Source organism: Chiloscyllium plagiosum, chromosome 21 (assembly GCF_004010195.1).
Source record: "Chiloscyllium plagiosum isolate BGI_BamShark_2017 chromosome 21, ASM401019v2, whole genome shotgun sequence".
Classification (NCBI taxonomy): domain Eukaryota; kingdom Metazoa; phylum Chordata; class Chondrichthyes; order Orectolobiformes; family Hemiscylliidae; genus Chiloscyllium; species Chiloscyllium plagiosum.
Genome location: NC_057730.1, coordinates 54,874,154 through 54,892,245, shown reverse-complemented (window position 1 = coordinate 54,892,245; position 18,092 = coordinate 54,874,154). Strand labels below are relative to the sequence as shown.

Below are 18,092 nucleotides of genomic sequence, written 5' to 3'. Positions count from 1 at the left end.
AATCTTTACCACAGTGACGGGACCCTTCCCCAGGATTGGGGGGGTTGTAGAGGGGGAGTTAACAAAATGTTTCTGCGTCAAAGGTTTTGCTTTCGCTTGTCGTCGGTGAAGGTGCATTTTAAAACCCACTGTCCCCGGTATTTAACTTTAATAAGGCAGCTTTGTCCTATTGCTGAAGGTTTCAGGGTTGCCCACGCCCACAGGGATTGTTGTGGATCACCGCTCCATGTTGCTTTGTTTATTTCACCCACCGAAATCATGTTGTTTATTTTCAAACGACACCTTTCTTTCATTGGCTGAGGTGTACTCTCTCCCAGCAGCAAATATTGGCCAGCTACACCTCCTTTCTGTCCTCCTTGTTAAAGGGATTTGCTTTCTCTCTGGGTGTGTTAAAATCCTGCATTTTCGTAGAATTCCCCATAGTGTGCAAACAGGCCATTTGGCCCAACAGGTCCCCACCAACCCTCCAAAGAGTATCCCACCCAGACCCATTCCCCATAGTCATACCCTTTACATGTATCGTTTATTGAGGATCATCACTGATTTATATTCACCGTAATCACTTACCAAAAGAGTCAGTGGTTTTTCATAGGTGTCTTCGATCTGTCAACCACTGAATGCCAGGCCACAGATTGAGAACCTTCTGGGTTTGATCAAATCTTTGTTGAATTTGTGGATTTTCCTTGTATTACAGAAGGAAAATTGATTAGGTTGCATCTTCTGATCATTGCTTGGTGATCTGTGCTGCATGTGGGACTCTGATCAAGACAGGATCAGGTTTGTTGGTCCTGTGTTATGTGGTTGCATAGCTAGTCAGCACCAGTGTCAAGGCTTATCAATGAATAATGGCCAAAGACCTTCCTTTCAACCTTCCTTCATAGCTAAAATTCCCCCATACCAGTGACATCCTGGTAAACCTTTTCTGTACCCTCTCCAAAGTATCCACATTCTTCTGGTACTGTGGTGACCGCAACTGTAAGCGATATTCCAAGTGTTTAGATGGAGAGGAATTTGTTAAATGTGTACAAGAAATTTTCTGATTCAGTATGTGGATGTACCAACTAGAGAAAGTACAAAACTTGACCTACTCTTGGGAAATAAGGCAGGGCAGGTGACTGAGTAGTAATACTCAGTGGGTGTCAGTGGGGAAGCACTTTGGGGCCAGCGATCATAATTCTATTAGTTTTAAAATGGTGATGGAAAGGGATAGACCAGATCTAAAAGACCAGATCTGAAGTTCTAAATTGGAGGAGGACCAATTTTGACGGTATCAGGCAAGAACTTTCAAAAACTGATTGGGTGCAGATGTTCGCAGGTAAAGGGAGGGCTGGAAAATGGGAAGCCTTCAGAAATGAGATAACGAGAGTCCACAGAAAGTATATTCCTTTTAGGTTGAAATGAAAAACTGGTAGGTATAGGAAATGCTGGGTGACTAGAGAAATTGAAATTTTGGTTCAGAAAAAGAAGGAAGCATATGTCAGTATAGACAGGAGAGATCGAGTGAATCCTTAGAAAAGTATAAAGGCAGTAGGAGTATACTTAAGAGAGAAATCAGGAGGGAAAAAGGGGACATGAGATAGCTTTGGCAAATAGAGTTAAGGAGAATCCAGAGGATTTCTACAAATACATTAAGGACAAAAGGGTAACTAGGGAGAGAATTGGGCCCCTCAAAGATCAGCAAGGTGGCCTTTTTGTGGAGCCGCAGGAGATGGGGCACGCACTAGATGACTATTTTGCATCAGTATTTACTGTGGGAAAGGACATGGAAGATGTCGAATGTAGGGAAACAGATAGTGACATCATGAAAAATGACCATATTACAGAGCAGAAAGTGCTGGATGTCTTGAAACACATTAAAGTGGATAAATCCCCAGGACCTGATCAGGTATACCCTAGAACTCTGTGGGAAGCTAGGGAAGTGATTGCTGGGCCTCTTGCTGAGATATTTGTATCAACGATAGTCACAGGTGAGGTGCCGGAAGAGTGGAGGTTAGCTAACGTGACCCCTTGGCATCATGGTAGTCCACAAACTCACTAACACACCGAAACAGCAGCTAATGAATTTGACAGACCCTATACAGACAACAAGCAAAACTAATGTCATTTACAAAATACCGTGCAAGGACTGTAACAGACAATACATTGGACAAACAGGCAGAAAACTAGCCACCAGGATACATGAACACCAACTAGCCACAAAAAGACATGACCCTCTCTCACTAGTATCCTTACATACAGATGAGGAAGGACACCACTTCGACTGGGACAACACATCCATCCTAGGACAAGCCAAACCAAGACAGGGACGAGAATTCCTGGAGCATGGCATTCCAACTGGAACTCTATCAACAAACACATCAAGTTAGACCCCATCTACCACCTTCTGAGAAAAAGAACAGGAAGTGTCTTCACACAGGAAATGACATCACCAACCCAAAGAAACCCAAACATATAAATAGAAAGCAGGACTTATCAGCAGTGCTTTGCCTGAGGCCCACTGAAGATGTTACCTAGTAGGGTTACGAAACAGCTAGAAATGAACCTTCCAGCTCAGCGAGCAAACCTACATCCAGAACCTCAACCTGAGCTACAAATCTTCTCAAAACTTGCTTAAAGTAATGTCCCCTCATGTTAGCCATCACCATCCGAGGAAAAAGGCTCTCGCTGTCCACCCTCTGATTATCTTGTATGTCTCAATTAAGTCACCTCTCAACCTTCTTCTCTGTAACAAAAACAGCCTCAAGTCCCTCAGCCTTTCCTTGTAAGACCTTCCCTCCAAACCTGGCATATCTCCTCTGCATCTTTTCCAAAGCTTCCACATTCTTCCAATAATGTGGTGACTAGAATTGTACACAATACTCCCAAGTCTGGCTGCATCAGAGTTTTGTACAGCTGCAGCATGACCTCGTGACTTCGAAACTCAATCCCTCTGTCAATACAAACTAATACACTGTATGCCTTCTTAACAACCTAGATTATTGTGTTGCTGGAAAAGCACAGCTGGTCAGGCAGCATCCTAGGAGCAGGAAAATCTTAAATTCTTAACAACCCTTTCAACCCGGGTGGTAATTTTCAGGGATCTGTATACATGGACACTGAGATCTCTCTGCTCATCTACGCTACCAAGAATCTTACCATTCGCCCGGTACTCTTTATTCCTGTTGCTCCTTCTAAAGTGAATCGCTTCACATTTCTCCGCATTAAACTCCATTTGCCATCTCTCAGGCCAGCTCTGCAGCTTATCTATGTCCCTTTGTAACCTGCAACATCCTTCAGCATTATCCACAATTCCACCGATCTTGGTGTCATCCACAAATTTACTAACCCATCCTTCTAGGCCCTCATCTAGATCATTTATAAAAATGACAAACACCAGCCGCCTCAAAACAGATTCTTCTGGTATACCACTAGTAACTGAACTCCACGAAGCACATTTCCCATCAACCACCACCCTCTGTTTTCTTTCAGCTAGCCAATTTCTGATCCAAACCGCTAAATCATTCACAATCCTATGCCACCGTATTTTGTACAAGAGCCTGCCGTGAGGAACCTTATCAAACGCCTTACTGAAAATCATATACACCACACCACTTTACAGTCACTCACCTGTTCGGTCACTATCTCAAAGAACGCAGTAATGTTTGTGAGACACGACCTACCCTTCACAAACCGTGTTGACTATCCTTAATCAACTTATTCCACTCTAGATGATTATAAATCCTATCTCTTATAACCTTTTCCAACACTACCCACAACCGAAATAAGACTCACTGGTCTGTAATTACCGGGGTTGTCTCTTTCAGAGGTCTATTTCACTTGGAGAGGAGGCTTTTGATGATATGACATGAGAATTGTTGAAATCTGAAGTTGAACCTACAATTTTATTTCTGATATCTGATCCTGATCCTTAATTGTCCCACATAAAATATGATATTAAAACAGATCCAGCCAGTTTGAACATCGATAAGAATGTAATTTTGTTGAAATACCATTACATCTTGAGGCTACCTTATAAACATTGAGGACAGGAAGACATAATTTGGCATTTTAGTAACTGCTTTCTTTTCAAATTTCTTTTTAAATTTCTTCATAGTTAATGGTAATACAACTGGAAACAAATTCCAAGTTTATTACAAATTGGATTCTGAATTAGAACTGCACAATGCTATTTGATTTCCATTTACTGTAGTATGACCCAGTTTCATCATAAAATATCACAGCCTATGAAGTTCACCCTGCATCAGTGACAATCAGTTTCAAAGATTATTGTATAGGTAGTCATTTTGTAATTTATATTGCAATATAGTAGACCTTAATAATTTGTTGTCCGTGTCGTCAAATTGATTGATGTGAGTGAAAATGTATATGATATTTTGGCTATACAGAGGTTCAGCTGATCTGTCGAAATAATTTACTCAACCTTCATTGTATGCTCATTATTTCCTAAATTGCAACTTTGGTGAAACAACTTGTGGTTTATTAAGTGTCTCCTAATAATATCATCCACATATTTTCTTATGTTTCTATGAAATCTCATTCTTCCCACCTCTTGCCCGGCTGCATTAATTTGCCTCAAAAGCAAATTAATATTAAATAATATGAACAAATAGATATCGAATAGTCTGGACAAATGATCACTCGGCTGATGTGGTTTAAATTTAAATTTTACCCAGTGGAAGTTTTATTTGTACAATATAATTTATTCCTGTACATGCATCATATTCGCTGCTAATTAAAAGTTTGGAGCATTATTTTGAAAGTTAACCAACAATCTTGTTACATCTACTTGTTACTGATAGCAGGGATAAATATGTTTGAATAATTGAATCTTTTGCTTACTGGTATCTATGTAAGGGTTGATAATTATAGTTTAGATCAGAGTGGTGCTGGAAAGGCACAGCAGGTCAGGCAGCATCCAAGGAGCAGGAAAATCGACATTTCGGGCAATGATAATTGTAGCCACAGCATACATTGTAATACATATCTGTAATGAATTTGTGTATAAAGTTTAGCAATAAATACAATTTTGTATTCAGTTCAAGCAATCTTTAGTTCCAAGTAAAGCATTAAAAAATTTAAAACCGAAGAATCCATAGATATTAGTCTGATAAGACCTTAACTGCCAAATGTGAGGTCAGTGATGAGATTGAAATAACTTCACAGAGATTGGCATCCTGTCACCAAGTAACCCTTCATCTGCACGTGCATAGTACTGGACACTAGTCCAACATCTTCAGAACTGGCCCTCAGAGTCAGCAGAACCTCTGATGCTCCTGTTTATATTTATTTTTGCTGGGGTATCCCATCACCGAGTCATCCACACTCCTGTTTATATCTGACAGCCGGGGCTCCCTGAATTGACCAGGTTAAGAATCCCAATCAGGGAACTCATGTTCTGTGAAGTCCACTTGGCTGACCTCATTACAGTCACTACGGAGATAACTGAGACAAAGAGTGTGTTTGTTTGAAATAGTGCCCTTTGGACAGAGGTATATTTGTTAGTTTTATTTTTGCCTTGTACAGAATTTCATCCAATGATTTGATTGAGCTGGGATCAAATGTGGCAGTGCTAATATAGGTATATTTTTAACCAACCTATTCAAACATGTTGTAACACGCCTCTGGATTAGGTGGGACTTGAATCCAAGCTTTCTGATCTGTGGTAGTTTCATTACCACTGCACTACAATTCTTGTAATTTTAGTGCTTTTAGTCCTACAAGCATTTGCAGTGTATGTGAGTTTTAATTGATTCATGTTGGAAACTACTGGTATCTCTCAGGCTAAGTAATGTATGACCTTCTTGTACCTTTCAAATAAAGTTCACAGAAAGACCATGTATGGTGCTTTGCAGATTCTCAAACCTAATATTAATTATACCCTGAATCTGTCCAGCTTTTAAAAAAATCCAACAGCCTTACAGATACACACCAGTAAGTTTAGTTATCTCACTAATTTTATTTACTACTTCACATCTACATCAAAAGCTGTGCCTTGTTGGTTGACAGAACCATCTGAATATCCTAAAATTATTGACTGCATTGAAGAAAATCTGATTTGTCCCACAACTCCTTTGTGTGAGGTCAAGTAGCGTTCAGCGAGCAACTTGCTTTATGGTAATATTAATGTAAAAGGTTAGTCAATATTAAGGTGACTTGCTGTTGCAGGTTTTAAACTGGGGCAGGCTTGGGAAAGCCAAATGCAAGCTAGAAACCTAGTGAAGCTGTTTCTTTATTTCCTTCCAACAAAATTTGCTTTTTTTTAAGTGCAGGAAGGAAGAATGAAAGGAAGGACGGATGAGAGGATGCTGAGGAAGTATCTAAGATTATATAATGGATGGAAACAGAAAGGAGAATTCCTTCTGTGGTAAGCCTGTTGGATGGCTGAATCAACCAGACGACAATGGCAGTGTTTCAAAACCTTGGCTCTGGAAAATCTCCAATTGCTTTTCAACAGTTGAACAGATATTGCCAACCAGTAGTAAAACGGTAAATTCTCTTTGCAACTTATATCTACTATTGTGCCATAAATTATAACAGCTAATACAATTACTTGACCCCTCTAATAGGAATATAGCATCCTGCAAAATGGAGTACTATCAATTTCATTTTGTTTCACTGAATTTTTCTAGAAAATAAAGATATAGAGCTTAATTTTAATTTTGCATAAACTGAACATATTTCATTCGCGTAATTTTAAAAAACAATACATTGGCAGAGGTATAAACAAAGTTTTGTCATAGTAAGTGTTCTCCTCCATGTAAGAAGAGATATTGTCCATTATCAACAGTGCTCATTACCGTGTAACAAATTTTCTTTTTTCACAAACACAATTGAATCCTTCACCCTAACAAATCAATTTCAAAGCAGTTGGAAACCTTGAATTATTTGTTGTTGTCGCTGAATTCTGTATAATACTGGTAGTTGTTGTGTTAGAAATTTTCAGTGTAAATTGTCGCATTGCATTACCTACTTGCTGGTACAATAACTGAAATTTGAAACTGGTATTTTAATTAAAATATATTCTTGTACAAGTTATTGAGTAACAGCACTGCCATTCAAGGATAGATGTGTGTACAGGAGATGATTTGTTTAATAATTTTGATGAAAGTAATTATTCCACATCATCAGGATTGCACAGTATGGGTGAATAATCAAGAATTTGGGATTGCTTACAGATGGGGCATCATAGCTGTAATATTTCTGTGGCTAGAAATGGGGGAACATATTCTACATCATAATACTTTAATTGGTGAATCGATTAATGTTTTTCATTGTATATGGATCTATAAAGTAAGACACATTATAATGAATATCTACATAATTTCCATGATATTATAAACGTTAATGCTGTACTAATGTTGGACAAGTTTAGCTTATTTACACTGGTGTTCGGAAGAATGAGGGTGAAGTTCATAAGATCATCAATGATTTTGGCATAGAAAAGATTTTTCTATTTTCAATGAGTCCAGAGCCCGGGACCACTGTTTAAAAAAGGGGGTCTCCCTTTTAGGACAGGTGAGAAAATAAAATTCAGAAGATTTTGCAACTTTGGAACTCTTTTCCTCATAATTGTGAAAGTAAGACCATTAATACTTTTAACTGGAGGCAAATAGATTCTTGTCAGGTAGAGGAATCAAAGGTAGAGGATTTTGAAACACAAACAGATAAGCCATGATTATACTGAAAGACAGAGAAAGCTAAAAGAGCCGAATGGCCTGCTTTTCTCCTAATTTGTATGTTTGTTTATATGTACCATAAGGTTCCCTACTAATCCTGAGTATTTTGTCTTTTTTTCCCTAGAAAAATTGCATGGAGAACAACAAACCCAAGTTAGAATTGAAGGACTTTCCACCTCCCTCCCAACATGCTATTCCTACTTTCATTGCAAGTGCTCCACCTTCTGACATTCAGGCCTTTCATGAGCAGCAGTCAACTGGCATGAAAGTAAGCTGCTGTCCTCATTGTGGCAAAGAGGCTTCTTGCTCCCCCCCCACTTCCAATGGTGGTGGTTGCATTCACTCTGTAAACGGTGGAGCTTTAGAACACACAAATGCTGGAACAGTCACATGTCAGATAGGCTCAAGGCCTACTTTCCACTCATCCAAATCTTGTAAAGTGGCTGTAAGTAATGACCGTTTAGCTGGCCCCTATTTAGAGAATGCTGTCTCTGGTTGTCAGCTTCAGCCACCTCAATCCCAGCACCTGTCCTGTTGTGGAAATCTCTTCAAACAGCTGCAACCTTTCCATAGCAATGTCCACAAGCAGCATCAAACTCCATTGCAACAAAACTACAGTGCATCCAGTTTTTTTTCCTGCATGGAACTCACAGGTGGGGTTAGTGGGCACTTGGAAGATCGTATGAGTCAAGCTGAGCTACCTAGACGTGTTTGCACTCACTCTTTACAGTTACACATGGCACCTATGTTTCTGAAGGGTTCACATTGTTGTGATGATTGTTTAAATAAGGTTAGTATAATTTCATTAACTTCATTTTATTTCATTTAACATTAAAATGATAAGTAAACTTTTAGAAACAGTTTACGTTCTTAAGCTTTGAAGCTTGAGTTCAGTTTTAAAAAGCTGGCAAGTTTCCACATGAGCAAATAGTTCACCTTACAAGAGATGTATTAATCTTTATAGCATATGAATTATTTATGCAATATGTAATGGATGTTTTTATGTTGTAATGACATTCAGCAGACTAGATCTTGAAAATGTGAAAAAAATATACAGTAATGACACACAAATAGCTCTTGGCGTAGTCACACCAATAACGCTGTTACGTAAAGAAAACATCAATACCAATAAAATTCTGATTTTCTTTTTTTTTGCTGTTCTGCATAACTTTCATTCTCCATCTTTAATTGTAACTGAGAAAGTATTTACACCGTTTGTTCTTCTAATAGAACAAATTCACTGTCTGCATTTTGTGTGTGGATCACAACACAAACCTTGTATATCTGTAAATATTAATAATTAAAATCATAATATTGTAAAAATGAACTACTTTTTTATAAAGCCATACAATCCCTACAGTTTGGAAGCAGGTTATTTGGCCCATCTGGTCTACACAGACCCTCAGATGAGCATTCACCCAGATGCACCCCAGCTCTGTAATGCGACATTTCCCATGGCAAATCCACCTAACCTGCACACCCTGAACACAATGGGCAATTTAACATTTCCAGTCCACCTAATCTTCAGGCTGCGGGAGGAAACCAGAGCACACAGACACGCGAAGAATGTACAAACTCCACATGGTCGTCGAGGATGGAATTGAACCCAAGTCCCCAGCACTTTGAGGTAGCAGTGCTAACCATTGAGCTACTGAAGTGGAGAATTTGTTTTCTCACCTTCTTCAAAGTGTATACTGCATTACGTAAAACCCTATTCCACCCACTTCTTACCCTATGTTATTCTCCTTTATTCTAAAATGGACATCAGTTTATGGTTCTACTGACGTATGTCCAATAATTAAACCAGTTGAGTATTAATAGCATGCTGTTTAACCACGCAAGGGTCGTTATGTTGTGAGCTTGATCCTATCTTTCTTATGATGTCAGTAGATATGCACTTTAGAGAGCAGAAATTGCAGATTGGAATCCAGAATGATTTTGCTTTAAGCCACATAGTGTAGGAATTCAAAGATTAATTTTTAGGACTGTTGCTGGTGGTTTGAAATTAGTTATAACAGCTCTTTTATGTTTATTACATCAGACATTTTCCCACTGTGACCGTTTTAGAGACTATTGTTTCTTCTCTTTTGGAAACTGTTCACTGTGATCAGCTTGGCAATCCTTCCAAAATCACCTCACAAGTACTGCCACCAGCATTTGTGAGTTCCCTAACCACATCTCACCACAAATTGGGACCTGGGAACAAAAATTCCGTCCCTGGTCTATACTCTTAAATATTAATCTATGTTCATGAAATTTTGTAGTGACACTAAAAAAAAAATGCATTTTAATACAGGACAGGACAAATTGAGGAAATAAAAATGATATAATTTCTGATTATTGTTTGCTACTTCAAACAAGAAGTTTCCAGTTGATATTCAAACTTGAATTCTCTGTGAAAGTTTGACCAACTGACTTTACAGGGATTATAAAAGCAGAAAGTCATTATTTTGTCTATGACATAAAAATTAACGTGTGCTTGATGTTCTGTTTGTAAGAATAATCATTTTATATACTTGTCTTAACAGTAGGTTGCTTTGCGTGCCATCTGAAGAGTTGCCCTTGTTTACTTTCTTAAATCTATTTACAGCCACCCAGACGTCCTGCTATAGATGTTAAAAAGATTTGGCCACATATTGCTCCTCCTGCTCAGTCTGTTCCAGTCCCCATGTCATTGTGCAATGGTATTCAAACAGAAGGTCAAACTGCAGAGACATCAATGTTAACAACAGGAAACTTGGGTCGCCAGCCACCAAAGTTTGGTATGTGTGACTGTATTATCCTTGCCTCTGCTTTGTTACTGTTTCCCATTAAGGTCAACTTTTGCTTTAAAAATAAAGTAGGGAGTTCAATATCAATCATTATTTTCTACATTGAGAACCACCACTGTCTCCTCAAAAAAATGGTGTATTTCTTAGGAAGGCTAGTCAGAGGAAGAATTCAGTTTTTTGTGAGACTCTGCTACATTCCTTGTGATCAGCACTCCAAAATTACAAAGCTGAATGAACAACTGGAAAAAACACACAGATGGAGAACACTTAAATTGTAAGTTACATCAAGGAAAGCAAACTCTTAAAAACAATGAGATTGCTAAGTGATGATTTTTCATGGGTAAGCAGTGATGCATATATGAAGGACACATCACAACCAATTTTAATATTCTCTGGACATGATTTTTAGGGAGAATTAAAGGAAAGAAAAACAGTGACTGGTCTCTCCACCCATGATCCCAACCCTCTCTTTCATTCCCTCATCCTACCCCAGCAGTGAAATACATAGGGCTATTATAGCTTGCCTGTGCACAGCTTGCAGAGCACAGATCAGGATCAAAGTGGACCTTAAGTTCCACAGTGACAGGCAAACTTTGAGCAATAAGGGGAACGGGCTGTAGAAGACCATGGTGTGGCCTGTTGTTGTAATGTCCATGAGTGGCAGTCAAGAAGTGTGCTTTCTCGGCTGTGTTGTCCCAGCCAATTTTTCAGAATCTGTTTGTGCTCTTCCCTAGACTGATTGAGAATGATGATCATGTCTAATCAGACTAAGTTAGAACTTATGGAAGATTAGGCATTTGCTATTCACTATTGATAATTTTGTATTGAATTTTCAATATGTACTCACTTCCTTGAATTCCTTTAGTTCCATCCAAGTAAGCTTTTCAATTAATAACGCATTCTGTTGAATTTTGTTAGGCAGCATTTTGATGATCGTTGTTTTGGTTATCAAATCATTGTCGTTTCTTTGATTTTTTTTGAATGAATTCCTTCAATAACTAAATCACTTCTTTTCATAATTTTGTTGATATCTATAAGTCAGCTTAATACCTAAATGACAACTTGTTGCTCACACATTTAAGGTCAAACCTCAATTGTTGTATTCAAATGTATGTAAGTTAGTTTAATTCCAAGAGTCTGATGAGGTAGCTGAAAGAATGAAAACTGACAACCTGCAAACAGTGAGATTCTTTTTATATTCATTTTAAATGAAAAGAATACCTCAAAGCCAGTTAAAAACTTCAGTTGTGCAAGTAAAGTGTTGTCAAAATACCTTTTAGCAAGAAAACCATTTTGCTTCATTTATGTGCCCTTCCAGAATATTACTTATGTCAGTTTCATTTCTTAGCATATTGTACTAAAAGTGTTCTAATTGCCATTGAACTTTCATATGAGAAAATGTGTTGGAAACCCTCATTAATAACAGTTAATTACAATTGAATACACAGTCTAATGTTTATAATATCTTTGAACTATTAATGAAATGATAGAGGAATGGTGTTTTAATTAGCAAGGAAGGTACACTTGAAAATATGGTTCTGATTGTGGGATTTTTGTTTGCAGGGTCATCTGATGTTGGTACAGTAGGGCAGCAGGAGAATCTACCTCCCATTGGGGTATTTTGGGATATCGAAAATTGTTCTGTCCCCACAGGACGATCAGCTATGACAATAGTACAACGAATCCGGCAACAGTTTTTTCAAGGCCATAGAGAGGCAGAATTCATGTGTGTATGCGATATTAGCAAAGAGAACAAGGAAGTTATCCAGGAACTTAACAACTGCCAGGTAATACAGCTATATAACCTGCTAATACCAAACAACTGTACTTCCTGAGTATTATAGTGTGCTGTAAGTTATACATATAAATCTTTTAAAGCAAAAAATGATTAATTTTTCTTGTATTTTAAACTTTTAGAAGGTTTAGATTAGATTAGATTAGATTTCACCTAACCTGCACATCTTTGTGACTGTGGGAGGAAACCGGAGCTCCCGGAGGAAACCCACGCAGACACGGGGAGAATGTGCAAACTCCACGCAGTCAGTCGCCTGAGGCGGGAATTGAACCCGGGTCTCTGGCGCTGCGAGGCAGCAGTGCTAACCACTGTGCCACCGTGCCGCCCAAGGTTGGTGAATGTATTGTAATGACTTTTGCATTCAGTTAAATATTGCCCAAATTTTAAATTTCATTGACTTGAAAAGTATATGGGTTGCAAAGTGGGTGTTCAGTCTGATTGTGTCAGGTTAGGTTAACTGTACTTTCCTTGTTCTTGATTCATCCCCCTAAGTTATCAGTATGAGACAGAACTTGTATTTGTGATTAAAAGTTACTGTTTTATCACCTTTGTTGTAGGTGACAGTTGCACATATCAATGCAACAGCAAAAAATGCTGCAGATGACAAACTTCGACAAAGTTTGAGACGATTTGCTGACACTCATACGGCTCCGTCCACTGTTATTTTGGTGTCTTGTAAGTAATTTGTGTTGCAAAATTCTTATTTTTATTTGGAATATTTATCATAAGAGGAAAAGCTTTCAGAAAGCAGCTTGGTCGTGTTGTTTGTCTCAGTGAAATATACAAATATTGAATGAACACTGCTAAGCATCTAACCATTTTAAGTTTGGAGTTTCAGAATGGTTGGAATGATGAAAATAGTTTTATTTTGTAACATAGTAGTTCGCGTGTGTGATATTCTTTTATGATGAGGAGGAGTTGGTGTTGGACGGGGGTGGACAAAATTAAAAATCACACAACATCAGGTTATAGTCTAACAGGTTTATTTGGAAGCACTAGCTTTCAGAGCACTGTCCTTCATCAGGTGGAGTTCGTGGCAAATTTTGCAAAGAGGTAATTGTTTAACTGTTTAAATTTGTGTCACCCTTTACAAACATTTCTCAATAAATTTCTGAGCAAGAGTGAACATTGAGGAAACTGTGTCCAGGCTTTTGTAGTTCAAAATATAAAGCTGAGTTTGATTTCGGTCAGAAGTTATTTGTTTTAATGATTATGACTTTTATCATTTTGCAGCTGATGTTAATTTTGCCTTAGAACTGAGTGACCTTCGACATCGACATGGTTTTCAGATTATTTTGGTACATAAGAATCAAGTTTCAGATACACTTTTACAACATGCACATAAGCATTTCAAATTTGAGGAATTTGTTTCTAATCTACCGCCAAGATTACCAGAAAAAACGCCAGTAAGTGTTTTCTAAACTGTCCAATTTAAAATTAACAAATGATTGAAATCTCGAGAATTAAGGTCAAATGATACTTAAAAGCATTGTTTGTTAGGAAAGCCTGCTCAATCCACAACAGTTAATTTGTCTGATACAAGCTGGAGTTTTCTTTACCTTATTACAAAATTGTATTTAAAATGATATATCTGAAATAATTCCCTCAAAGGATTATATTTTGGTAGTAACAGAAACAAATTGCTGTAAAGACTCAGCAGGTCTGGCAGCATCTGTAGAGAGAAAGCAGGCCTAACGTTTTGTGTCTAGTGACCCTTCTTCAGAACTGATGGTAGTGAGGAAAAGGTTGATATTCATGCAGAAGATAGGGAAGGGGAGGACTAAACAATTAGTGGAGTAGAGCTGAAAGAGAGAAAAACAATTGGACAGACAAAGGAGTCTATAAAGGTTTGCTGTGTAGAGATTGGGGTAGGGACATGGAGAAGATGCTCAAATCATAAATACGTTCATCTTGAGTACTAACCCCAATCCCCAAATACCAAGCCTTGTAATCACATGGGCTGCTACCACACTCAACCCATCGTCAGCAACTTAAATTCCCATTAGTAGCTAGTAATTTTCCAGGCTGGTCTTTACACATTCCTTTGTCTGCCCAACTGTGTTTCATTCTCTAACATCTCTCTCTCAAACACACACGCACACACACACCCTCCTCTCTGCAAATGGTGCCACACCTGAATCTTTCCAGCAATTTCTGTTTTCTTTCTGATTTCTTGCACATGCAGTGTTTTGGTTTGTTGTTTTATATTTTGGTAGTTTTTAATGGGAATGTCTCATAGGAATATGTTTGGGTGTAATCTGAGGGTTTGACTATCTGATCAGTAAGGCTGCCTTTTTCCTGTAACATTTATATCCAAATAACTTTAGTTTTTATATTGGTAATTCTGATGCTTGGAAGTCATGGTGTTTCAGTTAGAAGTAGTTGAGTTGCGGGATCCTGCAACATCTGTCAGTTCTTTGAAAGGTATATTCACAAACTAAGGTTGTTGTCCACTTTGCTTTTTAGTTAAGAATAAAAACTGACATCTCATTCACTTTGTTTCCTCATGCTGTTGCTGACTTATTCTTATTTACTCTTCAGCAATGTCATACTCTTCTGTATGTATACAATTTACCACTCAACAGAGACAGTAAACAAGTAAGCAACAGGCTGCGTCGTTTGTCTGACAATTGTGGTGGAAAGGTTTTAAGTATTACTGGTGGCAGTGCAATCCTTCGTTTTACAAGCCAAGAAAGTGCTGAACGTGCACAGAAACGTATGGAGAACGAAGATGTATTTGGCAACAAGATCCTGGTATCATTTACCCCAAAAAATAAAGATCTTTGTGAGAGCAAAAATAACTGCCTTATGGTTGAAAAAGCAAAATCTCCTAAAAAGACAAACAAGATGACCAAACTGTCTCAGCGGAACAAAGGCCTTGATGACCCGTTACCGAACAGTAAAAATTCTACAGTGAAGAATTTGCAGGCATCCCAAGCATCAGCCATTAAAGACAATAATGTCAGAAGTTTACAGGTAAATGATTAGTTTAATGCAAGGTAAATTATATTTGGGCCATTAGGAAGGACAATAAGATATTGCTGTGACCAGTTTGCACAAATGGCAAGAGAATGGAAAATCCTCAGTGTAATAAGAATAGCAGTCTACATCAGCTTCCAGTGCAGTATAAATCATTAGATGTGATTCATTTGGGGCTTGCAGTGATACAATGTAATAAAACTGAGGTTGGAAATTGAGTCTGACCAAAAATGTTAACATGCTGAGTTGCAGACACGTGGAGAATAACAAGATGCCAGGGTTAATCCCCATTTTCTACTCTTCGTTGATGTCCAGTGATCCTGTTGAAAGTTTATACACGTGGACCAATAAATGAAGAGAGCTGGGGCTAGGCTGTGTTTCCTCCCCACCCACCAACTCACATAGTCCATCAATTCTCACTCTTAAATTTAATGAGCACTTGGGAAAGGTCTTGGAGAGCAATCCTCATGAGTAGTCATTATTGTCAGGAAAGAAATAGGCAAAGAAAGGAAGAAATGCAAAATGGAATGAAGCAAGTTTGTTTGTTCTTTCAGGTCTGATTTTTCACAAGCATTTGTAATCCAAACTATTTTCTGTCAAAATATGTCTGTTTATGTCTCTATGTTCTTGCAATATTCTTGCTTTAAATAGTGCCAAACAAAACAGATTAAGTTAAACTTTGCAAGACTTCACTGTGTTTAAATCAGTGCCACATTTGTCTACATGACTTCAGCCCAAAATAATTAATTGTGTATGAAGATATCTTAATTAATATGGTTCATAAGTGCATTTTCTTTATTTACAAACACCATTTCTTCTGTACTGTTTGTTAGGATATACAAATCAGAAGCGAAAGACACCATTTGGCCCCACGAGTTGGCTCTAATTTCATGACTGATCTAATTTCTAAATACTCTCACCTCACCTGAAAACTTTTTAAACTGCTTGTTTATCAGGACTCTATCTACCTCTGCCTTAAAAATATTCAAAGTGTACTGCTACCAGCTTTTGAGGAAGAGAGTTCCATAGAATAACAGCCCTCTGGGAAAAAAAACAATTTTTCTCTTTTTATTTAAACAGTGATCCTTAGCTTTAGATTTCTTATCCTTTCCACATCAATGCTGTCAGGACTCCTCAGTATTACATATGATTCAATAAAGTCTAAAATTATTTCTAACTCTTCTAAACTCCAGCTGAGACAAGTCTAACCTATCCATCCTTCCTTTGTAAGGCATCCTCTCCATTACAAATACGAGTAAACTTTCAGCAAACTACTTTCAAAGCATTTATATCTTTTGTTAAATCTTGTATACAGTACTTTGGATGTGGTCTCAGTCGTGCCCGATATAATCGAAGCATCACTTTACTACTGTTGAATTCAATTTCCCTTGCAAAGTTGTTTTCCTAATTAATTGCTGTAACTACTGTGTACTACACGCTTGAGGACACTCCAATCACTCTGCATCTCAAAGCTCCGCAATTTCTCATTATCGAGATAATATGTTTTTTATTCTGTGAAAATGGACAATTCCACAACTCCAAATTATTCTCCATTTGCTGAATCTTGACCCACTGACTTAACATATCTATTTTCATCACGTCCGAATGACTTCTTCACAACTTACTTGCCGACCGATCTTTGCGTCATCAAATTTAGCAACCATATTTTGGGTCCCTTCAGCTCATTAATCTAAGTTGTAAAATGTTTACAATACTGATCCCTGTGATATCACCTGGCAACTAGAAACAGATAAATTTATGTCTACTCTGTTACCTAGCCAATCTTCTGTCCCTACATTATGGCATTTTTTTTGCAATAACCTTTTGATATGGCACCTTATCAAATGCCACCTGCAACTCTAAATATAATATGACAACACTGGTTAATGTTTATCCACAGAACCTCGCCTCTTCATAGAATTTCAATAAATTAGTTAAATATGACTTCAGTCCATGAACCTCTTCCTCATCACACTTTGGATGTTATGCAAATTGAAAAGCTTATTGCTTAACTTCCCAGAAGGATTTGATTTTCACTCTAAGCTACCTATAATTTCTTCATCATTTATTGGATTATTTAACTTCAAATTGGTTCATATGTATTACCATAAATATGACATCATTGTTTATTTGCACATTCCATTCTAACATGCATTATATTGGATTGCTGCCTCATGCTGTAGAGAAGTATGTTCGATTCTAAAATAATAGTTGAGATATCACGAGGTAGAAGCCACCCAATGTGTAAGTGAGGAGTCACTGTGAAATAAGTTTGTTCTCTTCAGTTGGAAGGATGGATGAAATTATACAATTAATATGTTTTTCACAGTTAATTTCAAAATAGTTTAGTTTTTCCCATTGGCTTTGTATTAGTGACTCAAAGGACTTCATTTCTGTAATTAGTTTCTTTATAACTTTCTAGATTTAATTTGACATTGAACTGTATCAGTTCTTATTAAAATAGACAAGGATTGTTGGAAATAAGCAATGTAATCAAAAGCTGAAAATTACCTTCTTGACACCTGCATGTATTTTTGTATGTAAATTAACAAGCCAAGAACAGCAAATGGGAAGTGCAGTTCAATTAATCCTTAATCAAAGGAAACCATTTCCTAAATATAATGCTGCATGTAAATCAAATGTTGTTAATTTGTTAATGTGATGCAGGTGTACTGCATCAAGAGGCAGGGAAAAAAGGGAGAATAACGAGAGAGCTGGTCTTGGTACATATATTCCTTGCTAATGAGCAACTAAGTTGGTGGTTGTTTGCCCATAGTGTGGAAGTTTAGGGTCCAATGTAGTGTTTGAGCTGTATGCTTAGCCATTTCATTTGGAAGCTTTTAGTCCTCTGGTAGACCTGCCATTATGTCA

At 37.7% G+C, this 18,092-nt stretch overlaps 1 protein-coding gene across 3 annotated transcripts in view; it reads left to right on the top strand.

The window, feature by feature from the left end:
• The first annotated feature begins 6,260 nt into the window (after positions 1-6,260).
• Positions 6,261-18,092, top strand: part of LOC122560899 (meiosis regulator and mRNA stability factor 1) — a 48,583-nt gene continuing 36,751 nt past the window's right edge. Inside the window, exons 1-7 of one of the 3 annotated variants that reach the window (XM_043712131.1) lie at positions 6,261-6,486; positions 7,801-8,466; positions 10,267-10,438; positions 12,011-12,234; positions 12,800-12,917; positions 13,476-13,648; positions 14,784-15,218. In XM_043712131.1, the coding sequence (XP_043568066.1) occupies positions 6,331-6,486; positions 7,801-8,466; positions 10,267-10,438; positions 12,011-12,234; positions 12,800-12,917; positions 13,476-13,648; positions 14,784-15,218 (1,944 nt within the window). In that variant the 5' untranslated portion in view covers positions 6,261-6,330. The remainder of the gene's footprint in view (positions 6,487-7,800; positions 8,467-10,266; positions 10,439-12,010; positions 12,235-12,799; positions 12,918-13,475; positions 13,649-14,783; positions 15,219-18,092) is intronic. The other 2 variants (XM_043712132.1, XM_043712130.1) reach the window with 2 other exon arrangements.